General features: G+C 40.3%; 1 protein-coding gene across 1 annotated transcript in view; it reads left to right on the forward strand.

Annotated features, from left to right (window-relative positions):
- Positions 1 to 26,966, forward strand: part of LOC139210929 (protocadherin-15-like) — a 132,253-nt gene that overhangs the window by 79,819 nt on the left and 25,468 nt on the right. The window contains exons 23-27 of the mRNA XM_070841140.1: positions 1,066 to 1,206; positions 4,195 to 4,307; positions 19,902 to 20,011; positions 21,105 to 21,245; positions 25,122 to 25,249. Coding sequence (XP_070697241.1) covers positions 1,066 to 1,206; positions 4,195 to 4,307; positions 19,902 to 20,011; positions 21,105 to 21,245; positions 25,122 to 25,249 — 633 coding nt within the window. The remainder of the gene's footprint in view (positions 1 to 1,065; positions 1,207 to 4,194; positions 4,308 to 19,901; positions 20,012 to 21,104; positions 21,246 to 25,121; positions 25,250 to 26,966) is intronic.

Consider the following 26,966-nt stretch of genomic DNA (forward strand, 5'->3'; position numbering starts at 1 on the left):
GTCAGTAAACATTTCACAACCCTAACAAAATGAGTTGTATGACTGTGCTAGCTCATTCAATGCTAAAAGGACAACTAGTTATACAAGTGATCACAACAAAAGCCAGAAGATCGCTGCTATTGTTAACTTGACTTCACTGTAAGTTTATCCTTGAGCAAACCACTTTGGCCATCTATGCTGCCATCACTGTAGAGGTCTTGCTGTTGAAGCCACTGTATTAGATTCCTCTGGGGGAGGTGGTTTTTTTTCTTATTATTATTATTATCAATGATCCTGCCCTCTATTCCATTACATGTTAGAAAACAAACTGAAGAGCTTTTAGAGATGAAGCCCTTTTTTCTGAGAATCCCCTTAGTGAATTCACTTGGATAGTTTTGCAACCCCTTCGACACACATTTGTGTGAGTGGGCTTCCCGAGGGATCCACTGCTACTATAGGATTTACCTCACTCAAGCCCCAGGTTTTACCCCGTCCCTGGGGAGAAAAATCAGTGCAGGCAAGGGAGCACACCTTCAAAAAGCTTATTAAAAATCAGACGGAATTTGATGTCCAAAGGGATGGAACTGGAAAAACAGAGATGATTAGTAATCAGTGACCATGATTAATCTTAATCAAAGGGTCATATTAAAGTCCAGGCTCTCACTAATGAAAGTGTGTTACTTTGGAGACTAGAGGGGTGAGTTTAATGGAGAAGTTTTTTTTATTCCAAATGCAAGGGAAGAGGTCTGAATCAATGAATAACAGTGAGTTTATATTTGGCTGATGAGGAGAGAGAAGAGCAAGACATAATGGTAATTTTTAGGTTGCAAAGAGAGAAGAGCAACCTTTTCTTACTTAAACCACTTCAGCTCTGTCGCATGATGAATCATGAAACAATCGAATGTAACAATAACAGAATTGTATATCTTAGCAAACACTGTTGCTGCATTGGTATGACTTTAATACATTTTACCTAATTACTTTGGCGCACCCTCTCTCCATCTTCATGGCTTCATCGAAAAATGTGAAAGGTTTTAGATAAGTGGATTGTTATTGGATTGTGGTTCATGTTCTTCCTTCCTCCAGGGTACTCCGGCCAGTTTTGTCCGCTACAGAGTGGACCTGGAGAGGTCACCGTACAGTGGCAGCATCTTTGATGTGGAAGAGGAAACTGGAAGGATCATCACTAAGGTCAACCTAAATGAAGAACCCAGTGTCACCTTCAAGGTGAGTGGCTGTGGTTATGGTCATGCGCTGCTTCAGCTGCTTGTAATGTCGATGTGTCGCTTCCATGACATTGATGTTATTCTGTTGTTAAGACATGTAGAGCATGTCCAGAAATTATTATATTATTATTATTGTTATTATAATGAATGAGTATACAGCTGTAATTGGTAGAGAAAGATCTGCTCAAATCAAAGTTAATCCATTCTAAATAAGCACATACATGAACGTGCAATCTGAGATAAATCAACAGTAGCAAAAATATAGCACATGAGAAGCAGGTTGGGGTGGGTGGAGGGATGTGGCAGCAAACAGCGTTGGCTTCAGCATATCAGCAGAGTGACAGTGAGAAGCGTCAGGTTGTAATGGCATCGCTGTGCACCTGCATAATTACCATTGGACATCAGTAATCAGCAGGTGAAAGAGCAATTGACTGAAGCATGAATGAAATAGCTGACGCCAATCAGCTAATGCAAGCATGACTTCAGCACTCTGCCTAATAAAGTAAGCTAGATTTGCTTGATTTTAATTTAAAAAAAAAACAAATTCATCTTTTCTTAACTAAAGGATAAGTCTGGTATTTTTAAACCTCTGCCCTAGTTGTTACATATTTTGAGTTCTAAGTGACCCGTAGGTACAAAAACATTTGGAAATAGTCCAGTAGATCACCAAGAACAGGTGGTCGATGAGCTACCATGGCTCAAATGTAATCCTTCAGCGCAATTGTGCGAGATCAAAGAACATCCACTAAAAGTGTTTGTTTTTACCACTGACAGGCTCAGATTGTTATTTGTGTCTGACAACAGAACAGAAATGATCCCTACAGAGATAGACCTATAAGATCCTTTATGTTTAATCATAAATAGCTGTTATATCGGTCGGCTCACAGCCATCAGACTCAATTGACAGTTGAGACAAACGGCTGGAGTTGGTGGTCTACCTATGGCTCATTACATCTCAGTTAGTTTGTTTGTGTTATTGTGTGACTTTGGGATTTTAAACTATTAGTTCGGATCCAACACAGCATTTTGTAACACACAAAAACACCAGCAAACTAACCGATCGAGGAAGCATTAGACGAGCTACTCCAGTGTTTTGGCAAGGTAAAATGACCATTAAAGCTGGTGGGTTTGAATAGGGCAATACAACAACTACTTCTGGCCAAACAAAAAGGATCTTACAGGTCTTTCTCTGTAGGTGTCTTTTCCATAAAGCTGTCAGACACAATCTGAACAAGCATTTCTAGTGTATGTGCCTTGATTGGGAGCAATTGCCCTGAGGGATTACAATGCAGCTGCTAAAGCCCGTTCACTGCCCATTCTCAGCTGCCGGCTACTGGAGCAGTTCCAAAAGCTCTTGTAACTACCATTCATTTCAAAGCCAAAATATGTAAAAATGGGACCCAGGTTTTATAATGCTGGAGAGACTTTAAAGTTTCAAGTTGGAGTGTGTACAAAATTCTTTGCTTTTAAAATTTTTACATGTTGTAAGTTGATGATCATCATCATGTCGGTGTCACTGAGAAGTACAATTGATGATAAAGCTATTATATCGATGATCATCCTTCTATATACAAATATAAGGATGTGAATAATAGTTATTTTACACTGCAGAGACGCAAGTTACTTGTCATAGCTGATCTCTTGCATGATTTAGCGATTTAAGTTGCAGTGAAGATCAGCGAGTCGGATTTGTGCATACTGATTTTTCTAAAATGGAAGAATATTTTTTAGGGCATATTACTGTTTCCTGAATTGTCTCAGTGATCATCTCACTGCTTCTCTTGTGTGTTTGAACAATTTCTCTCCCAGGTGTTCACATAAAGAGTTGAAGGGATAGTTTGGATTATTTGAAGTGAGGTTGTATGAGGTACTTATCCACAGTTAGTATATTAGCTACAATAAAATGTGGCAGGTGTCGCAGTACAGATGCTAAGCAATGTACTGCTGTGGAGGGTGGCAGCAGAATGTTATTTTAGCCACCAGTTTAAGAGTATGCTATATTACAATATTTTCACCACTTTACATTGTTGTCAGACAGCCCTTTCAACGCACAATCGAAGCCGTTCTCTCTTTCTCCTCTTTCACTTCAAAGCCACCAGACTCCATTGACAAAAATAGTAATTTTACCTCACAGAACACAGGAGATCACTGTGCTGTGCATGTTATTTCAGATCAGAACTACCCATTTGAAGGACCAAAGTCACACAACAACAAACACAAACAAACCAAGTGATGGAGATTGTACTTGAATAGCAACTCATTTCTGCAACATTAAATTACTGTTTTTGCATGAGCGGAAGAGATGGCTTCAGTTCCCAATTGAAAGGGCTGTCTGACAGCAATGTAAAGTGGTGAAAATATTCTAAATGTAGCATACACAAGTCCATAGTAGTAGTTTGCTTAGCAACTGTGCCACTGTCTGCTCCTCAAAACTGAGCAGGGGTGCATCTACTGGTGGTGATACACTGGCAACAGATAATACATCATACAACCCCATTTCAAACAATCCAAATTACCCCTTTAATGTGACCTTATAGGCACATCTGTAGCTGTGAACAGAGGACCAGGTGCTAATGGAGATCTATCGCTTACATTCCCATGTTGTCTGTGTTCCTCTACATCCCTTTTTTTTCCCTGTGTTTTTTCTTCCTCTGCTCCTTTAAACATTTGTCTGTCATTATTCTCTTCCTGTCTATCGCTCCCTCTTTGCCCCCCCCCCCCCTCCAGTAGCATTCTTCACAGTCTATGAATGAAGATCATTACATTCATACTCGCTCTCTGGGAGCTTTGCAGGCTGCTCACCAGATCCTATTTTGCCAGTCAGTCTTTATTAGGATGCCGAACATGTCTACAGAAACTGGCTGGCAACCTCAAAAAGGAAATTATTTGTGTAGTGAGTAGCAGTGTCGTAAAAGAAAATGAAAAACATACTTTTGTGCTTGCATTTGCATTCATGTGTTGCTTATGTGTGTTCTCTTGCCCACTGCAGTTGTTTGTGATAGCCTATGACAATGGGGAGCCGGTGAAGTCTAACAGTACTCTGGTGGAGATCACTGTCCTTCAGCCTTCCCGCATCCCAATCTTCACCCAGGAAGAGTACAGGTTTGTCTCTGTGACACACTGTTAATGCAGCTGCCTCTGCCTGTAAATTCACACATCAAAGAGCAGCTTAGGCAACAGCACCAGACAGGAAGAGAGAGTGAAAAAAGCTGGAGGAAATGGACATGGTATACTAAGAACACATTGGCACACATTTACATCTGTGGTCACATCTTCCATTCAGCTTCAGTAATATTTTGATTAATATTTTATCACTTGGTAAATTATATATTCTACCTTGAATTGCCGCAAATGACTGTGAAGTGGCTGTACCTCATGCATTTATTATTTTGTAATAACGATAGCTATCCGCGCATTATTGTGCTCTGGTTGTCAATTCTCAGTTAAGTGGCCCCAGTTTTGATTCTGTGTCTCCATCTTTATCGTGCTCTCTTTTCCATTCATGACTGATTAATGAGTCTTGTGTATAAATATGCATTAGGGCTTCGGGGTAGATGCTGCAGATCATAACTGCTGTAAACCACATTTGTTTCTCTCTGAGGGCAAAGCAGGGCTTCCCTTTGAGTTTATTAAGGGTCTCTTTTGACAAGATTAAGTGTTTAGACTGGCAAAGTTGGATATGGGATGAGGGAACATAATCTATACTGCTCTTAGATGAGTGCCTGCTACACATGCGATATATATATACGGCTGTACTGGGGCTGGGTAGAGTTTGTCAGTACTGATGTTAGGGTGATCCAGGAGGAGGCCAAGAAGTTATATATAATTTAAAATAAACATGGATTATTAACATTCCTGCTTTGAAAAATCTTCCATGATGAGCGAGCACTAGCATTAACAGTAGCAGTATGGGATGTTGTGCTGCAGTAGGTACCTGTCTGCGGGGAGATCGGGAGATCCTAGACCGACTGTGAAGCTTCAAGATCTGATGGCAAAGTTGACTGGCACAATGCAGTCTCTGGGCGCTTAGAGTCAAGCTTGTTTTAAGTGGATTGATTTACAAGCTTGTATGTCAGTCAAAATAGGGAGTCTTGGCAGACTATCTTCTGTAACAGAATTTGATATGCCTTTATGCATAAGACAGGTACTCTAAGTCCAGCCCAACCTGTCAACATATCACTTTAGGTGTGTGTATCTTTGTTTGTGCACAGGCTTGTCTTTCTGCCCATCTCACTGCTTTTTGTGAATGTGTGCCTGGTTGTGTGTGTGTGTGTGTGTGTGTGCGTACTTTTTCTCGTACAGATGAGTGTGTGTGCATTTAATACATCCATTGTAATCCAGCACTTTGTGTGTGAGCTCACGCTCTCCTGTTGTTCAGCTTTATTCAATGATTGATGCAGAAGCGCAGCAGCATGGCCGTTGAAAGACAATTGATTAACACTTTGAATGGCCGCTTTGTGCGGTGCGCTCACAGAAGGTCGGGACCATAGGTGCAGACCTCTGTAGGGTGACACATTGACAATGCTAACCATGCACAGTGGCGGGCCTGCTGTAAATTGTGAGCCATGAAAGCATTAGCCAGGTGCTCAAGTCTCTCCTGCTGGAAAGGTTCTCTCCAGCGGAGAGTGTCCAATCTGCTCGCTCTGCGATATGAACTGTCTCCTCATTCCTCGCCTCTCTATCTCTCCCCATCATCCTCTCCCCGAGGAACCTTCTGAACACAAATCACCCTCTAAACGTCCACAGAAGATCTCGTCTGTCTCTGTAAAGGCAGTTAGTTATAGCAGCAATCAGGTAAGCTATGCCTACAGCTCCAGAGCACACAATTAAAGCAACTCTGCAGGGCTTTATCTGACTTAATGATTTCTGCTCCTGTTTTATGGTTGGTCCCCTCCATCTGTCAGAGGGAAATGAGGAGCTCCCAGTCATTGTTCGCTAAAATAAATGACTTATGCTGGAGTTGTTACTGTAGCAGCACGTTGCCACTTTCTTTTCACAAGGTTTCAGCTAAACACCTTATGTTGTTTCTGTAGTAATACAAACGTTTATCTTCTTTCACAATTATCGGATTAACCAATCCAAAATTATTTCTAAACCTGAATTAAGCAATATCGCTGGTATTAATACCAAAGCAGTGCTGTTCAGCCGTACACTGCTTTATGCCTTATAACTCACTGTTTTAGCTCTTCAGACCACAAGTAGAGTATGTGAGTCTAACCGCCCTCATCAACCACGAAGCAACCCATATAAAACAGCACTATGTGTCCACTACCTGGCCAGCATGGACTAATCAATACATGGTGAAAGTTTTTTAAAAAAGGAGAATAAGAAAGACAAGATACTTTTCTCAGAAGTTGGTGGGCCAAGTATGAGAATCAATATGAAACTAACATCCGTCAAGTGGCCAGAAAGTTGCCCACACAATTCATAAGTTAAAACACTTAAATAGAAATATTTATTGCAAACTGTTTTTGTCTATATCCGGACAGAAACACACCAAACTCTATGGCTGTGACTAGTATTTTGAATATTGTATCTATATCTAATATTTTTACAGCAGTCCACTAATCTCACCTGCCCAGTGTGTGGCCTCCAAAATAAGTCGTACCAACGACTCACAGAGAGCAGGTGATAAGTTATTGATCCTATAATCTCCTTGTTTATTGGGAGGAATTTTCTGGTAGTCTTCAGGGCCTTGATAGCTGCATCATCTGCTGCAGCGAAGGTAAAACTTTTGTAAAGAGTCATAACTGTCATCATCATCATATTTCTTTATTTTGATTGCTTTTGTTGATGTTTTTCTCCAAACCCTGTTTCTTTCTGTCTCTCTTAAACTGTTTTTTTCTGCCCACTTCTTTTTTTTTTTTTTCCGAATGTTATTGATGTCCCTGCCCCCACTAAGGCAGAGGTAGACTCTGGTAGTCAATGGAAAAAACACCATGAAGAAATGCAATGCTGGTAATAGTAATAATAAAAAAAGTGTCAAAAAGCTGAATGCAGGTGGTGAAGAGCAAACCTCAAGGTGCAATATGACATCCGTAAAGAGAGACTTTGCATCTATAATTTTGAACTGAGAAAAACAAGGCAGTCCTTCTTCTCTAGCATCATTGCCAACAAACAATAATAATGCTCGTGCCATATTTGCTGCTGTTGAGAGGCTGACAAACCCTCCAATGTCAGCAGCCCCTGAATGTCTATTCACCAAATCTGCAATTAATTTGCCTCCTCCTTCAAAAATAAGACTAGCTGTAATTTCCTCCATATCAGGTATAGGTTCTTTACTGTCCTTGCACCCACTTCATGTAGCATCCCTCAGTTTGATCCTGTTAGATATAAAACTTTGTAAAAAATTGTGAAACATCTGAAATCGTCCCCCTTAGTAGTCCACCCACAGGCTTTGTCAAACAAGTTTTTAATTGCACGGCAACACATCTTCTGCATGTAGGCAACATTTCTCTATTCAGGCCTGAAAACTGCAGTTTTTCTAGACAATGCAGCTTTAACTAATTTTGTAGTTTATGATTGGCTTTTGGGATTTCTGTCTGTGGTTTCACAGTAAATATGAATTAATTATAGCTAATGTGCATAAACAAAGACATTATGTTTTGGACAGATTTTTTGGGGTGGAAAAAAATTGGAGACCTATCATTAAACTGCTGTCAAATGCTTTTTTACATGGGCTTCACAGACACAGCCCTTTGGGGAAGTCTTTAGCGCTGGGCACAAGGGAAGGGAATGAATATTTATTTTCCCCTGTGTGTGTGACTGGAGATGAGGAGGGGTAACTCGCTGTCTAACATGGTCCCCGCTGTGTGAATCCTCGCTCTTGTACTGAGGCTACTTCTCTGGCCTGGTGTTGCAAACCTGCGGTCCGCGCAGTTTTCCATGCTGCTTATCTCCCCCACAGCGCTTCCCCTTCTAAATCTACTCTAAATCACATGAGACTTTTGCCTCACCGTTTCGGAGTATGTCATTTTGCTCTCCTCCTCCTTTCACTCCCCCAATTCCCAAGCCCCGAGATCCCCTGAGTTTTTCCTCTCAGCTTATATCTCTCTGTCAGTTTCTCACTTTGTCTTCCCTTTGCTGCTTTCCTCACTGTACAGTCAGAAGACTTCATTTTCTCCCCAGCGAGTGGGTGAATTTCTGTCTGTGTGGGTATTTTGAATTTTTCTGCATAAAGTCATTTTATTATTTCTATTATTTATGTGTTACTGTACTTTAACCTCATTTGACCCCAATGTCAGAATATAAACATCTATGATTTCGTTTAATATACTGTGTGTGTATGTGTGTGTGTATCATAAGAAGTAGGTGTTTATTTAGTCAATTTGATAGACCCTTACAATACCTGCTAGTTGGTTTTCTTACTGATTGAAGAGAATATCATGTGGGAGTGACATGTCATGCAATCATTTATTTTCTTTACAGCAGTTTTGTGCTGTCACAGACGGCAGATGATGTTCCATACCTGTTGCATTATTAAGCAGTCTGACAATCATGAGAAGAGCACTACAACCCATTATTGAGCGATGCTGTTATTTATACTGTTTCGTTACGTAAACAGTGTCAACATGGAGTATTACTACAATCAACAACATGCTGTCATTACTTATGCTTGCCTTGCCTCTAATTATACATTTTGGGACAGAATGCTGAAATTACTGTGTAGGCATTTTAGTTTGCTGCGCCATGCACACATGTATACTGTATAAACATTATTTGGTTCCACATTTGCTTCACTATTACTACCACTACCATTCTATCACACTATTATAAATTGTTCCTCTGGTCATTAATGTGAATGTGAGTGGTATTAGCTCAAACTGCAGAACATCACGTCTCTTTTCTGCAATTTCTTGACATTTACAGACCATAGACACTGCCTGAGTAATTCTTTTATGGATGTTTGACCACAGTGTCGCCACTGGTTTAATGTTCTCAGCTGTCTGACTCACAAATGGCTGCACAGTACCTGAGGAGGATGTATATCCTGTAGCCAGTCACACTGGATAACACAACCGCAAGCCACTAATCAAAAAACAATAAATAATTTATCAAATTAGAGAAATATTATATTCCACAAAACCACTGCTGCTCATTTTAGAAGAATTGAAATGGAAGAGAACAAGTCAACCCTGTGCTCACCATCAATTGGAGGAAAATAGCATTTATCATTTTAAAAACATCCATCCATATCACATTTCCAATTCAGACTAGGCTGTAATTCTTACATGATTAGGCACATTACATGCTTTCATAGCATAAGGCTCTTTAATTGGCAGCCTTCTTGCAACTGTTGTTATGCCAGACGTGTATACAAGTGATAGAAGTGCTAACAGCCTTCTCATCTGTGTTCATTGCCAGGCATTTAAAGGGTTAGCTGTGAATCCCTACAGTGAGCTCTCCCACACACTGTGGTCAATGCCTCACTGCAAACCCACATTTAAAAAGGCAACCTCGACCCGCTCTGTTTCTGTCTATTCATCCATTTATCTATCATTCCATCCTCCTATGTGCTTTCATACTTACGAAGTGCACGATTGATTTTCAGCCGCAGGTGTGAGTCTGCTGCCCGGAGCCTTGAACCTCTAAGCTCGAGGACTTGACCACACACTGACCTTTTACTTGTCTCTGCTAAGTAGGCAGCAATCACTTGGCTGTCTAACAGTCGCCAAGTCACACTCATTGCACACATCCCAAATATCAGCTAAAGGTCGATGCTGAAAGCCAGGGAAGAAAAGCAGTATGACCTATCATTAGGTGAGGTTCACACTAACTTTCCAGATAATTATCAGTATCTATAAACAGTATGTATGGATACAAACCAGCGCATGGTGCTGAATAAATAATTATGCTGTTTGCATTTGGATTTCAAGTGTTTGGTCAGCTCAAAAGGTCAGCTGTCCCATTATTCTACATTACTGAGAATGATGGTTATGCAAGACATTACTGCACGGGATGTTGTATAAGCTTTGATACAAATGAAAGTGCTCCTCTTACATCTGACATTCTGTTCTCACTGTTGCTTCATTTCTGTGGCATGCAAGTTGTTTTTTCCTCTTTAATTTAGCAAATTTGAACAGAACAAGGGCAAGACAACAGAGGAGATATGAGGGAAAAGTGCAATTAGAGGGTTTTATTTACCCAAATTTCAATGCCAGTGTCAAAGACGCCACTTAACTTGAATATAAGCACATTTAATGCTGTTAACAACGCAAAATAATGCTTTAGCTGTTTTTTCCCATATGAATTGAGGTCCAAATCAGAGAATGAGCTTCAGGCATGAGTAACTGAGATGAGTGACTAACAAAAGAGACAAATGAGGAATATTTTTTTCTTGTCTGACCAGACAATGAACACAAAACAGAGGAGGGCGGTAATGGATATGGATAATGCTGTCATAATGTTAGTGCACTGTATTTTTATCTTCACATGATCTTCTCTGTAATAATACAATCATCTTGATGATGCGAACGCTCGCAGGTTTTTCTTTCTCATTTCTATCGTTCATCCCATAAGACGTGAATGTGGCATAACAGACGTGACTGGGCCCTCACTGGAACATTTAAAAATGATTTCTGTAATTTGTGATAGCCAGTCACAATTTACGTAACTTATATTTATGAGAGGTACTAATGTTTGTGGGTCAGGCCTCCAGGTCTTTGTGTGGTAGAATAGATCATTTGGGCAGGAGCAGTAATTTGCCAATAAAACATGCAGGATGGCATGAGTACCTACATGGCACCGTGCGATATCACATTGCAAGCTTCAACAGCTGGCCCAGTTTGAACAGCACACTCATCCACCGGCATCCAAACATTCGCTGGCCAGATCTCCTCTTGTGTGTTAAATGACCCAGAGGATGATATGTGAAGTGATGTCCTGTGGGCTGACATGGCTACGCTGGCAAAGAGTGGGACCACTCTCTGGCTGCACAGTAAATGTTGTTTCTCCAGGTTTGCTTACATTTTCCATCTTGCCCTCCAGAAGATTTTTGATTGAAGCCCCTTTCTTTCTTCTGGAACTCATGGCTCACTGTGAATACAAAAGAAATGTTGTGTCTGGTGTGGCAAGATAAGTGATCAGAGGGAGGAACATGACAAGGCGAGGGGTTGTAAAAAAACTTTTCCTTGTTTTATAGAACATGATACTTTAATATGAGTACTTGCTTTACTTCATGTCAGAGGTGCTGGATTTCTGAAATGTTTGTTAGCACCAGAGAATTTTGTTGCTAAATCCTCTTTTGAAAGTGTGAGTCAGCTGCTCATAAACAGTATGTGGTTATATCAGCTAGTGCTGAATATGGTTTACAACTGAAAGAGCATTTGCTGGGGGAGGTGATGAATTGTTCACATTTTAAGAGTTTCAGGAAGCCTCGATTGGTGAAGATAAAAGCGCTATAGTAGTTTTGAATAGAAGTAGCTCGGGAATAGAAGCTGCAGGGCTTTCACATTTTGCATAAGCTGTGCAATGCTGGGAAGCTAGTATTATACATTTACACTTAATTTATAAAAAGGAGATGAGCATTTGATGCAGAATGACTTTGAAACCTCCTTTAACAACGGGGGTTGTTGCCTTCTGTTAGCGTCTCAATAATTATCTAAACATACATTGCCATTTGAAATTGACACAATAATTACTGCAATCAGTTCTACATCTAAATTAAACCCTTCCTCGTGTACCACAATTTAGTTAGTGATTATTCACTACTATTCACAAAGACTATATTTCCATATCACATTTAAATGAATTCTCTCTCAAAAGAGAAGAGTTGGCCTTCTCTATTGCTTAAGTTACACAGACATAGCTTTCCTGTCAAATGGACTTGTGAAGTAGATGCATTAAGACTGTGTCAGAGGCTTTCAATGTGGATATCTTCTGTTTATTTACTGTTGTGCTGTTAATGGTCATTAGATAAAGATTGAGAAATTACCTTCTAGCAGTCAGAAATTGCTTTTGGTCTATCAGTGCATACTTTAGAGGGGGTAACCCCAATAAATGCTAAGGTGCAAGAAGTCCTAAGATAATTCAAGAGAAGAAATAGCTCAGCACTGAGCAAAACGTAAGAGATTTTGTTTGTTGTGCTGTGTAGTAAAATGCGTGTATTCTTCAGTGAAAGCATATATCTAGTCTTCACTGCCTGCCATGTTTTTGCTCCTGGAATGTTTGTCGTTAAATGTTGTGGCCATGCAGTTAGCTTTGTGTGCTGAGGTTCTGAGTTGACATATCTGCTTTTAGATTTTCTGCCACCTTCACAATACAGATGCCAATGACGATTCAACAGCAGCGAGACTTTCCACTGACACTGACCCTTCTTATCTGGATAGTCCCCTCCGTGAACAGATTTCATTGTAACTATCTTTTATTGCTTGAAATTGCCTCACGCATACACATACAAGACTAACCCTGCACTGCAATGCACATGTGTCATGTAAAGAGTTTTCAATATATAACGTCAGAATTCAGTCTTACCTTTTGATAGATTTTATTTACAACCAACACTCTAGTCTGTATTATAATGTTGACAGTTATTTGAATAGCAGTTTTGTATTTTAGTGGGCAGCACATATCTCTTGTGGAGGCTGTGTGCTCCTGCATCCTTTATGATGTGTTAATCCAATTTAATCTGTACTTTCTGACAGGCAGCATTAATGCAGTACCCTTCATGCCACTGTGGCCCAGTTGGATGTTGCATTCACTGGTGTTGGGTGTGCTTTTTTTTTTTTTTCCTCAGTGGCAGTGGCATATTGTATGTTCTAGATGGAGAGGGAGAATTATCTATTGCCCAATGAAATAGCTTTGCATCACTCTGGATGTCAGACCCTGCACTATTTTCCAAAACCTTTTGAATATCTTGAGTGTTTATAGGATCTAGTAATAACTCTTTTTATCTCCGTTTTTCGTTTACCTTTCTCTCCACAACTTCTCTGTCCCTGTTTAGTCTTGCCGAACACACTACAGCTCAAGCAATATTACGCTGAATGAGCGATGATACACTCTTTATCTCAGTGTGAACTTTGATTTCAATGGCCTGCAAGTTTAGGAATCTGAGAGCAGAGCAGATTGTACACAATACAGTGCTTACATATTCTAAAACAGTATACTGGCTTAGATTATCACCATACAATACAGTTTCCAACATCTGGAACTTGGATGCTGTGATTAAATTCGATCCTGAAGGGTTCAGCTGGTCATTTCGTTAAATAAACGTTGAATATGCTAATGAAATCTGAAAACCTATAATAAGATTCAGTTTAAAAGGCTATTTCCTGTGTAAATCGTGATGTGTGACTAAGCTGACTTTGCCTTGGCTGTCAAAATCGGTTAGAACTTTGGTCTTAATAGAGAACATGAGCTCTGGATTTACAGCAGTGTTTTTCCTTTTGGTCTGCTTGTGTGTACGAGAAGGAGCTGAAATGCATTCCCCATGTGTAATTAAGTTCAAGTCAGAGGAGTCCCTGTTTGTCACTCTCCACATTTGCTTCCAGGCAGGAACAAACAAGTTAACACCAGGGTGACATAACAGCTAACTAACAAACTCTCAAGCACATATCCACCTAAATAGTCATCAAATTAGGCTGATTCATAATTGCTGAACAAAATGTGCAGCGTAATACCACCATCAGCAGTCAGGCAGAAGTGCGCTGCAGCCCATTTGCAAGTGCATATTTATAGACATTCTGTTAATGATGATGTTTTCTAGTGAGCACATTACAGTTAAATGACTCATGTTTGCCTTTTTCTTTCATCAAGACCTTTATGCCGCACTGCATTTACATATCCACCTGAAGAACACAGACTTTAGCACAGACTTGCGCTCGGCGAGGTCACCCACTGTAGCGCATAGTGTGTCCGCCACCGCTTTCTCACTCGGTGATGCAACGCGTGAATAGAGGAGGAAGGCGATGTAGAAAGAGAGTCGACACGGTAACAGCAGCCCCTGTGGCGCGCGACGATGGTTTATACGCCTCTGCCTTGTCTCGTAAGCATCACTCCGTCATTGGCCCTGGGGCAGAGTGCTCGCTGACACCTGTGTGCCGCCCGCACTTCTCAGTGGCGTTCCATTCACCCTCTCTCATGTTGACACCAGGCCTCTCTGCTGCTGCCTGTAGACATGACAACATCTTCCCTTTCTCTCTCTCTCTCTCTCTCTCTCTCTTTCTCTCTCTCTCACTCAGATTTTTCCTCATCTGAATATGAAAGAAATGAAAAGTGGCTTTGGCCCTGCTCTAAAGTAAATGGTATTGCACTATCCATAATTGACACTTTGAATTTGCCTAATACTTGACTCTGAATACACCACCTTTTTACCCTCTCTGGTATCTTCAAGTCTCAGTATATCAGCTCATAGCTTCCTCCACTTAATTATTCTGTTATTAGTCCTTGTGCTTTAGTAGCAGTTTAGACCGTCATTACACACACTTTATGTGCCTACAGTACATATTACTGTCTAGTTGTCCTTCAGTCAGCCCTTATATTTGTCTGTCTCTTATCAGTATCAACTGTATATAACCTTTCTGTCATCCTGTCTGTCTATACATGGTTGCACCTTTATACTAATCTGCACATTTCACACACCTTCACACCCCCCTTGGCATTTCTCAGCAGGTTACAACCCTCAGGCAGACCCACTTTGTAGGGAAGTGATAATATGTCAGCTCTGCCTCTTCCTGGCAATCACACCACGCAGCCCGGTGCTAGCTCCAAACACCCTTTCATACCCCACTCACACTCAAAGAACAACCCAAGGAAAACCTATGAATGGACCAGCGCAGGTTGTCCAGCCCAGCTCCAGACTATGGGGCACAAAGAATTGTAATGCCTTAATCTATTTATCTAACATATAGAACTCAGAGATTAAATAAGAAATAAACGTAATTAAAACTAAATAACTTGAAAATTCACCATAGCATTTTTTTATTTGTATTTTTTTTTGTGTGTTTAATGATTTTTTTTGGCATATTTTGGTATGGCAGCTACTGAAGTGTAGTGTAGTGCAGGAAATTATCTCATTCCAACAGTTAAATCAGGTTTGATAGACTCTCTTGGGGAACAGCCTCTTTTCCACAGTGTTACATTACCTACTGTATAATATTCTGTCATCTAACTTTGTGACTGTCACACCCACTTGACTTCCTCCCATCATGGACCATTTTGCTTTAGAAGCTCATTTTTCAGCATCTAACTTCTTGTCAATCTATTCACTACATGTGTTATGTTTCATCTGTTGATTTCCTGCAGCACTCTGTTACTCTTGGGTACCATCTTCGTGAATGAAATTTGCCACAAATGGAGAGGCACAAGTCACCTTAAATAGCAATTTGGAGGCATTGATTATGTTAATAATGCGTACCCTCTCATGAACAGCTAGTGTTCATTAGGCAGTAATTCAAGTTGACACAGTGAGGCTCATTGCCTTTTACTAGATGGATTTTTTTTTCTCTTTTATTACAATTTATTTGGAGTCTGGTGGTGACGCTGAGTGTAATTTTGTCACTGACAGCACAGCATGGCTCAAAACGTAGTATGTTGGGGGTATTTCTGTTTTCATTGGAGGTTCTCACCACCTACGTGGTTGGTGCTTTCCTCCACCTCAGTTTCACTCAGGCACCACACTGAGGGCCAAATGTGTTTTTCTGGCTGCAGCCACAGCCATGAATGGGCTGAGCAGAAAACTCAGCTTCAGGCCTCACAAATGCTACACATGAGGCTGATACTACCTGGTTTTCACATTAAATGGTTGGCACATTTGTAAGTACAGCAGACAGGAGTAACAATAGGGATGACAAAGGTGATATTTTGCACAACTGTTGCGTCCACTGACCAAAAGAATAGGGAACCAACAAAAAATTATACCTATTCACATCATCCTCACTGATAACTATTCCATGTGTCAGAACAATATTGCAACAACCACTTAAAGTACTGTTATAATGGCCCGACCTCGAGCAGAGGTCTATACATACAGCAGGTACGTAATGTGCTTTGAATAGTCACACGCCGGTTGAATCTGTGCTCATTAACTTGCATTGTAAATAGGGTTTATGTGTGAAATATGCATTTGTCTTAGCCACAGCTACGTAGGAGCAAGAGAGTTGCAAATGCTTTTGAAAACAGTCTCATCTCGCCAATGACCTCCTCACTTCTGGGCTGTTAATCTCCAGAACAAACAATAGGCTGCTGAACAGTGTATTAAAAGGGATGGCACATACAGTACATTCAGTGACAGCCTTTGTTGTCTCACCCTTGGTTCCGATGAATGTCACATTTATGTGACTGATTTAGAGTCACATGTTGGGCTGTGCTGCATCTCTCCGTGCTCCCGTTGTTCAAGGGCTTGCCTCTGTGTTTCCGTCGACCCTTTCCTGAGCAGGTACAGATAATCTACTTATGTGAAGGCCACGTTAATGAATTGGTTCCCATCACTGCGGAGCATGGTGTTGCCTCTTGCGCCTGGATGCCACAGAGACAGCAATTATTCAGTGACAGTACAACAGTGCACCTAGAGGGAAATTGAACCTAAGTCATTTAGCATTATCCAAACAACACATTACTCATGTGTCAATAAGGGCACTGTATTAATTGTAAAAGGATTTCACAAAAGGTTTTTCATGAGCACATGCAGTTCAGTCATTTCATTACAGCATACTGAATGAGGTTGGAGGACCCCTGGGTAATGTGTAACTGGTGAGGAGGATGTGATACAGGCTGGCGGTCACAGTCAGATGACCAGTGAAGGTGCAAAGAGGTTGAGGCTGAGGTTGCGGGTATAGGAGGGGGCATGTTTAATGAAAGCAGTATGATTGGATATAATTGGTTGTTGAACAGTAACCATGGCAGCGTGCTGCAGAAAGGGAATAAGGAGACATTAGACAAAGCATAAAGGCTGGATGACTTGAGTAATGTCAAATAAACAGCCAACAGGAAATAATCAGAATTACTTAATAATCCCCAGGGGGAAATTGCTTTTTAAATAAATGATATGTTAAACAGAGAACATTATATAAAACATTATATAAAAAAAGGAATTATTAATTATTATTGGCTTCATTTGGCAAACCTGTTTTTCAGTGTGTGCATAAACTATGAAGTGTTTAATTAGTTTGATCCGGGCTAATTAAGTGCCGAAGGTGTGTCCCACCTGAGGATGAACCGATACAGTGCAGACAGCAGAGATAGAGCTGGACCTTTAATATGCATACACTCGATAATATTTTCTCTCAGGATGACGTGCTCTATCATCCTTTGTCCAGGAGAATGGCTCGTACTTTCCACAATTATTTTCAGCTGTACATGTCCTTGGGGATTGTTTGTCCCCAGAGATGCTAACTGTAGCCCTCAGGATGGATAGGCAGATCTTTTTTACTCTGTGTCCTTCAAGAATGTACTTTTTGAACTTTTGTTTGCCTCTGAAACTTTGAGAGATGTGAGAACACATTCTATTGTGACTGTTATACCTGCCAACTGTCTAAAAAGTTACTGAGTGCGTTGTTTTCCTCCAGTGAGTGGTGAAGTCAGTGTCATTTAATGTCTCTGTACCTGTGTATCCTTTCAACAAACACACTTCTCTGTGCCGGGGCAAACTACGTTCTTCCTACTCTTCATCTTCACCCTAGAAAATTGGTCCAATCCTCTTTGTGGAACCTCAACTGCAATCCTGTGAAGGAGAGATACTAACAATAAAGCCTGAAGGGAAACATAGGCTGTTTTCGTTCTTGAGATGATTTTATTATTCATGTTGTAAAATGTTTTGGAACTAAAGGGTCAGCAAAGTTTAGAGAGATGTAAGCATTGAGTAACATGTTAGAAACATGGACTGGAGGCAACTAATCACATCCAGCTTAAAACTTGCCAAATTCTAAATTGCCAAGCATCTACTTCCAAAAGTACCCTTTAACACTGGCATTGGCTGTATAACAGAATCTGGCTGATTTATGGTGTGGTTATTACTCCCACAACATTGTCCCAGATTTCTTCCTGCTGCTGTGTATAATAGTCACACTTTGAATGAAATCTGCAAAGGAAGGCATAGCACCATGCGTGCCCAAACACATACACACACAGCGAAAAAGCAGTCACAGTATCAAAAGAGGGCGTCACAGTGAGATGACATTATCAGCTTAAATCAGCCCTCACCGACACACCGCCAAGACAGGGTTCCCTGCTATTTATGGCAGCTGTAATTTCTGTGGAGCGTGGTGACAATCATATCTGCTGGATATGATTACCCTCTTGTACGCCTGGTAGTCAAGCATAGTCATTAGCTGCTACATAGTCTCACTTATCAGTGGAAAAACACTCAGATGTGTTCACAGAACAATTCATGCTGCATTTACTATCAAATCTTTTGTTTGGATTTTTTTTTTTATCTGATAATGAAAGTCTGTCAGTTTTTGGGTGAAAAGGTCTGTCTCAGAAACCATCACATCCAAAGAATTTTATGAATTAATAAATATATTAGCAAGTAAAAAAAACAGCTTTTTAAAACTCCCAACACTAAAAATATCAGCATTTTTATTATTCAGTTCATTTTTTTCTTTATATTTTACTCTGAGAACAGCTTGTCCTGGGCAGGGTAAGTTACAACGGGACCAGCAGAGCAATCTAAACAAGTTTGAATGCAGCACCCCCCCCCCCCTTCATCATTCTTAGCTGGTTACCTTCAGTAAAAAGGAGCACCGGCTCCATAGCCATTTTCTTTTTTCTTCATCACATTCAGTGAGACCAGCCACCTCATAGGAAACCTCATCTCAGCCGCTTGAATCTTCAGTCTCATTCTGGCAGTCTCTACCCAAAGCTTGTGACCATAGCTGAAGGGTCAAAGCAAAGACCGAGCAGAAAAATGAGAGCTTTGTCAATGGCTCAGCCCTGTTCTTACCGCTATGCTCAGATAAAAAGCCTGCATCGCTGCTACTGATACAACTAATCCACAGTCTTTTGACTGTTCTTATCCTCACTACTAAGTTATTATTGGGTATGTTGGGAGATTTGGCATCAGTTCAAGTAGTTGTGGATTATTTATTTATGTCGGGGTTTTTTTTTTTTTAACAAACTAGATTGTGCTCCCTTAAAGGGAAATTGTTTACTTATTCATTTACCAGGGAGAAAAAAAAGTGCTGTATTGTTATGTGGAGTTTTGAGATAGAGTGAACAGTAAAACTACCAAAAGCAACGACAAAAGAAGCAAAAGCAAAACAAAATAACTGAAACAATAAGTGGCTATTATGTAACAGTGGCATTCAGGTGCTATGAGTTGTTCTTTTTTAAATATGTATCCTGTAATACACAGTAATAATAATAACAAGACTCTCACTCAGACAATGAATTTTTTTTAGAGGCAAAGAAATAAATAAATAGAGTAAAATAATAAATACAGTATATACAGAATAAACACTAAACCTGCTGCTAAATTGTTGTAAAAAATGGTTTCATTGTTTACCGAGCTTTTACACCATCACATTCCTAGTCCTACAAAATATTTTTCATGCTTTAATTGCAAATTCAATGATTGGCATGAGCTTTTTCATTTTTCGTAGAATGTATGTAAATATACTGTATCTTTTATGACAACCTTTGTATTCGTCTTCATCCTTTATGTACTGTACCAGTGATCTTAACCCCTATGTCAATCAGCATCATTGATCTCTCAAGTCTTAACACCATTTGTCTTATGATTTGTCTGCTATGTCTTTCCAGGTTTCCTCCAGTTAGTGAGCTGGCTCCAATTGGCACACCAGTGGGGTCAATTCTAGCTGCTGCTATCAATCAAACCATCTTCTACTCTATAGTAGCAGGAAATGAAGACGGTATGTGCTCCAGACCATACAGTTAATTAAGCCTACAATATACAAACTGAATACAAAGTGAATGGTTTTTTTCCTTTCCAGCACAATACATTTTGTTTCCCAACACTCCTGCCAAACACACTTACACAAACTATGACACAGGCTTTGTGTTTGAAGGGCAGAGTAGCCTGTTTTTTTTGTTTATTTCCGTAGACGAAGCAAAGATGCTTTTATGCCAGTGTGTCAACTTATACAAAGCCTTTTCTCTGACAACTGCACGGACCACATTTTCATCACAGTAAAGACATTTGAAAAGAAATATGTGTTTTTTGGTATCATCACAATGTGTTGAATGAGATTTTAAAAAGCTTTCACATTGTGTTGAAAATTACAGGATTTACGTCATTACCACAAGTGCTGTTTGTCACGTCTTTGTCTTGAAGTACAGAAGGCAATTTTGACATACAATACTTGCAGCTTTAGATTTCTCTTCAAAGTCTGAAGAGAATGATTACACCCTGGGAGAGAGAGAGAGAGAGAGAGAGAGAGAGAGAACATGAGGCGGGTTTGAGGTTTGCGCAGGTGTTTAAGCCAAAAGTAGGAAACGTACCTGTGAGCTGAGGAGAGCGAGGCGTGTAGAAGGAAACTAAAAGCGTTCTGGAGCATGACCTTTTTACTTAGCCACAGAGGAGATTTTTCTTGAATCTTTCAATGCCAGTAAAAGGGGAAAAAATCTGCCAAATGCATTTCTTTGCTATTCCCCATGTCAGTGCTCCAATCAAACAGTGATTCAGCTACAAAAAAGTTTTAAAATCCATCATTTAGGCAGCCTCTATTAGATTTCCAACAACTGCTCTTTTTCTCTATTGTTCTTGTTGCAGGTTCGATGTGTAAGAGGTGTTAAGTCTACACTTAAGAACCAATTGGCTATGAAGAAAAACGTGAAATAATAGCTGTATAAATGCATTCAGTTGTTATACCCTCAAACAAAGCCAGGCCACATACATCTGATCAGACCACTGTGTAGTTTGAAAAATGGGCTTAACTGAGCAACTAACGAGTGCATCAGTCCTTATTTTGACCCATGTCTTAGTCTGATTTTGTTTGGTTCCAGGTCATTTTCAGGTGAACAACAGGACAGGCGTCATCTCCACGGCTAAACTTCTGGATTATGAAAATATAACAAGCTACGTCCTCCGGGTCCAAGCAGACTCTATGTTGATTGTGATGTCCAACCTGCGTGTGCCTTCTAAAAGTAAGTAATAGCAGCCAATAAATGGGTGAATGTGGAGGCTGAGTCGTGTTGTAGAAATTATGTTTCATAGGATTCCAGGTGTTGCATTTATATTTAATCATAATCCCTCACTGTGACAGATTATGATTAAATTCAGTTGTAATAATTCTATCACAGCCTATTTTTAAGCTTCATATTTATTTTCATGTTTGCCGCAATTACATAGAGCTGTTTTGCATCATATATTTGTACATATGTGTGGATTATCACAAGCTTAATTCTGCTTCACAAGCACCATGCTAAAGAAAAAAGTCAAATGTCGCAGAAATACTAAACACTCTCTCTCGCCAGAGCATCATAATTGTGCATTAGCATCATCAGATGTGCTGTTAAAATGACTGCAAAAGTCCAGGCTGCCATAGAAGCTCCATGTTCTGGTTAATTGCAGTGCTATTATGACACACTTGTTACATCTGAAATCTATTTTTATGTTCCCTACACTGTGAGGCTGCAGATGTGGATGCAAACAAGGAAAACATTGTGTCACGGTCTCTACACTGATCCATTTGTATAATTGGTGGCAGATTTGCTGCAGCCTGTGATTGGTGATCCACCTTCACACTCCATTCAACATCGAGCTGATTTAAAATTGAAAAACAGCACACTGTATTTGGTGGTTTTCCTGTCCAGTCCTGCAGCTGCATTTCCAAAATCTGCATTGCTGATGATTTGTTGTCTGCTTGTTTGTCTATGGCATTTATTTGGGCTAAGATGAGATAATAATAATTGTACATGATTAATGCATGGAATTACTCAGTATTTTTGAAATGTGGATACTATTTGACCACTCCCTGTTCCACCTGCAGGGCAGTAGTTTTGTATTCACCATTTACTGCTTGATTGCAGTATAATACACATGTATGTAATATATGTGTATGTGTGTACACATATGTGAGTCCAATAATATCAGCAAGGGTGGGTGACAAAACATTAATCATTGGAAACTTTCAATTAATGCAACTCCTGTGTGTTCCCATTATTCCTGGTTCTTCAGTGTGCTTGAAACAAACTAGCTCGTACAACGTGCCAGCCTGGGAGGTGGGGCTAAAAGCCTGCTGTCGCAGTCTCCGCCTGCCTGCATCCCACTGCCATCCTGATCCCTCTCTGGGAATTCAGTGTCTTTTCCATGTCTTTGTAGTCGCAGAAATGGGAATAATGGTGCATATTGTCTCTCCTCAAAGGCATTAGTGATCTGGCTTCACAGTTGTACACGCAAAAACTGATGCAAGTACATGAAGAAAGCTTGAGTGAGAAGTTCAAATGTACTTTACTCTCATATCTGGCCAATTGCTGCATAAAGCGGGCATGATTGTCAGAATGTCTGTTTCAGAAAGTTACATACATTGTGAGAAAGTAGGTCTGGGACACAGCACTTTGTTTGAAGCATACTGAGACCCTCAGACTGAGCCCTTTGATGGCCTTGCTTCAGCTGGAATATTATTAGACTTGTTTGTGGACAGTTTACCGACAAAAGTTTAGTATAATGATGGATGAAGTGCAAACAGCAAGTCGGGTTCATGCCTCACTCTTTCATCCCATCCATTTGAGCTACCAATGAATAATCAATAACCTGCTTTACCTGCCTCTCTCCTTTTTGCACTGTGTGTCTCTCACATACTAATGACAGCAATTACAAGTAGACAATACCCAGCCGCGCGCACACACACACACACACACACACACACACACACACTTCTCTTATCTGATGGATGTAAAGTCGAGGACTCTCTCTCAGCAGGGAGAGAGCTTCCCTGGCATCCACAGGCTGACATTGGCTTTTGGCAGAGTGCGGAGCAATCGTTTCTTTCCTCACTTGTCTCCCTTCTATTATTGCAATGCAGATCAGGGCTCCATGACATGATATCTTTCTTCTCATTAATGAATCTTTATTGAGTTTAAATTATCAGAGCAATGCTGGCCTGATTTGATTGCACTGTATATGTTCACACATGGTCAGTATTCACACATCCATACATACTCTGACATTCATATGAACACGCGCACATATAATAATCGAGAGTAAGACAAGCCTTAATTAGAATATTTTCTTAATGGAATTGCACTCTGAGGCATACTCAAGCTTATTCTGCATTAGCGGCACTCCTTCCTCTTCATGTTTCTCTCGTCTCTCATGCAGTGTGAAGAGAGAGGAGGGGGTAAGAGACTGTATTTATGTTTTTATGTCCTGATACTCTGAGGATGGAGTATGGCCACTTTAAACAAAGAGAGAGAGGCAAGAGAAACTCAGCAGACCTCTTTCCCATCCCCTGGAGTCCGCTCTCTGTAGTGGCTCACACTCCAGCTTTTGTGCCCATAATTTGATGTGCTGTGTTTTTGTTTGTGTAATTCCCCTGGTGCATCCTTAACTCCAATGCCACATGACTTAAGATTTCTGTATGCCGCCAGAAGAAAAATGATCCTTGACACCGCATATTTTTTACTTAAACTGCAGTGTTGGAAGGATTTTGCACTGTACATATTTATGCTGCACATTGCATACTGTAGCTGTAACTGTGACAAATTAGTGGAGAAAGTGTTTACAGTCAGAATGTGCATTTCCTTTTTAAAGGTACTGCATGTTTTTTTTTGTTTTTCAAAAGCCTCACAAAAGGCCCAGTGAATCTGCACACTTTCCCCATTTCTTTCCTACAGTGTCTCCTGCTGCTTATTGGATGTCCTTCAAATTATTCTTCCCAATAATGTGCAAGCCGCTCGTCCATTAAACTTTCAGAGCGTTTTATTGATGGTATTGTCGTGTACAAGTTGTGGAGAAAACAAACTTCTCTACAATAAATGATGCGAGGTAAACCTCACTTAAAAATAATGGCATAGAAGGCAAGATTTCATCATCGTTTTTATTATTTCACAGAGCCATATTTCACTGAGAGTGTGAGTGTTATCACTAATTGGCTAGTAAACAGAAGGCAAACTGGCTCAGTTGTTTTCCTGATCTACTTATTAGGACCAGCGAGAGAGGAGTCATCACCATACTTCAGACTCAATTTCTCTCAAATCACAGTATTTGCTGTAATCAAAACAAAATTAACCTCCTCACTATTGACTAAAAGTTGTCAGCTTCACCAAAATAGCTTCCCACACTGCTTCATAAGAAAGGGTTGAGTTGGGACTAAAGGAACGTGTTTCTCTTTCCAGCATGCAATTACAAATCCACTTCAAATAGTTATTACAGTGTAGCTCAAAATGACTCCTTAATGAAGAAGGGCTCTCCTAAACTCAGTCCACTTTCAGTCAAAAGGAAACCAAACAAAAACACAAACTATTTTCAGTCAGATTTCAAAAGCTAGTGAACTGTGACTACTCAATTGCAAAATAGATCAAATTGATTTAAAAACTGGTCAAACCACCCATCTTCAGATGATAAAAACTACACAAGTACTACTTTATCTAAAATTGGTGATGACTAGCCAGTGGGATCTTATTTGAAAACGTACTGTGATGTTTTCAGTGATGAATAACTTGCAAAATATTCTCGGAAATGATTTAAAGCTCGCTTTTGAAGTTGTGGACCAGCTGATGACCATGAAAAAAATCATACTGATGTGACAATTTTGAGGCTAAATTACGCAACATTTGATCAGTGTCAGTTTGGATGACTTCAGAGATGTGTTTATTCACCAGCTAGCAGCTGCGATGATATAAACTTTCTGGGCTTGTGTGCCCCACTTCTTATTTTGTGAGGGTGCCGCGGATTATCAGATGCTTTAATAGGTACATTAAAGTACACAGACTGGAGTTAGATGCTGTGTGTTTGTGACTGAGCTGAGAAAAATGAGTGACCGTATTTTAATGCATTTTGGTGCCATCTGCTTTTTGCAGCCAACACAGCCAAGGTGTTCATTGAGGTGCAGGATGAGAATGACCACCCTCCCATCTTCACTAGGAAGCTCTACATTGGCGGCGTGACAGAAGACACCAAGATCTTCAGCTCTGTGCTCAAGATAGTGGTAAGAAAACAACACGTCTGGTCTTTGTTTTTGTTGGGGTTTTTTATGTCAGCATACACTAAAACGGGCAGAAACTGAAGCACCTGATTCTGCTCCCATTTCAACACTTACCCTGCAGCCATGGTGGAAGAATTCATCCGATCTGCTCTCTGCAACACAATTTAATCTCCTCCTCTATCGCTGGCTTCATCTCTCCCTCAGTTTCACTCAGCCCACTGTCTGCTTTGTCCATAAGCAGGTGTGATCAGAGTGAGATGAGCAGTGTAATCCTAGTATGTTCACAAAAGCATGGCAGGACATCCTGTCTGATTATCAGCCTGCTCTGCTAAGACCTCACTTTGTCATCCTGTGTACTACATGGTATGTCAATCTTCAGTACGTGTCGGTTGGGATTGTGTATACCAAGGTTTGTGTTCCTCAACAACCAGTGGCTGCAGTGCCTACCTTGATTGCCTCCTCTACAGCTGACATACAGTCATGCATTTGTGTATGAATATAGAGGATGTTATGAAAACAGATTTGTGAAGGTTTCAGGATGTAGGATGTTTGGTTGTGTTTATGTTTCTAGTTTTTTGTCATAATTGAAGTGTGCAGTATATGCAGCCATGCAAGGGAAGAATTTCCACTGCTGATGGAGGAGACATGTCCTCCTCCTTTTTTTTTCCTCACCATTAGTCTCAGGTTGCTTTTTATTGCCAGTCTTGTTAAGCCTCTCCATTGTCCTACTATCCAACTAGAATAGTCCGGATGAGAGACAATCAGTGCTGGTAGAAATGTTGATATATTCATCACATTCCGTTATTACCATACGCTCAAAGCAGTGAGTTTACGAGCATCAGCAAATGGTGCAGTGAGCACTAGCCAACTTTTTGTGCACTCGGTTTTGCCTTCTAGGTTGTACAAAGGAAGGGATAGGACTACCTGCATACACTAAAGCATGGTGCATTAATACATTTAACAATATTGAGCGTGTGTGTGTGTGTGTGTGTTTATTTGACTTTTGTTTGTGTAGAGTGACCATGGTAACAGTGCTTTTACAACCCAGTAATGGAAAGAATGCTTCAGAGCCCATGGTCCCAGCGGTCATTTAGTTAGCCTCAGCCTTGAAGTTATATAGACCATTTATCCCCAGTCAGATGACCTTTTAGGCCACAGTATGGTGTTAAGTGTTCACAAGTGTTGATTGCAGATAGTCTTACATGCAATTTACAAGTTAATGAGTTCTGTGTCCTGCATTTGTACACAGGGAGTCTGTGAAGTGAAGCTAGAGCAGGGCACGCCTGTGGTTTTACGTGTGGGCTTTGTTGCAACATTTTGGAGAAAAAAATGCAGTTTTTCAGACGACAACTTTTTTTAAGGTTGTTGTCAGGCAGGACAAAACAATTGACCTAAATTGAGATTCATCAAGTAGTTGTTGTCGTAGGTAGAAGATAATGAGCCATCATTGCTGTCGTGGTATCTAGCAGCAAATTGAGGGGTACGAAATTCTCTTAGCGCAATAACCACCACAGTAATGGTGACGGGGCGAGCACAACACATACTGTGCAGATTAGTTTGTAACTTGGTGTGTATTGGTGTTTTTCACTTTTTTTATTCCCCATAGTATGACTTTGTGTACACTGTTGTACAATCAGTGTCAATAATCAGGACTTCTATTTTGTTGCAATTTAGCTGAAGGAAACTGAAAATCTATTCCTTAATAGAAGATCCGTCTGGT

The sequence above is a fragment of the Pempheris klunzingeri genome, chromosome 12, assembly GCF_042242105.1.
Source record: "Pempheris klunzingeri isolate RE-2024b chromosome 12, fPemKlu1.hap1, whole genome shotgun sequence".
Classification (NCBI taxonomy): Eukaryota; Metazoa; Chordata; class Actinopteri; order Acropomatiformes; family Pempheridae; genus Pempheris; species Pempheris klunzingeri.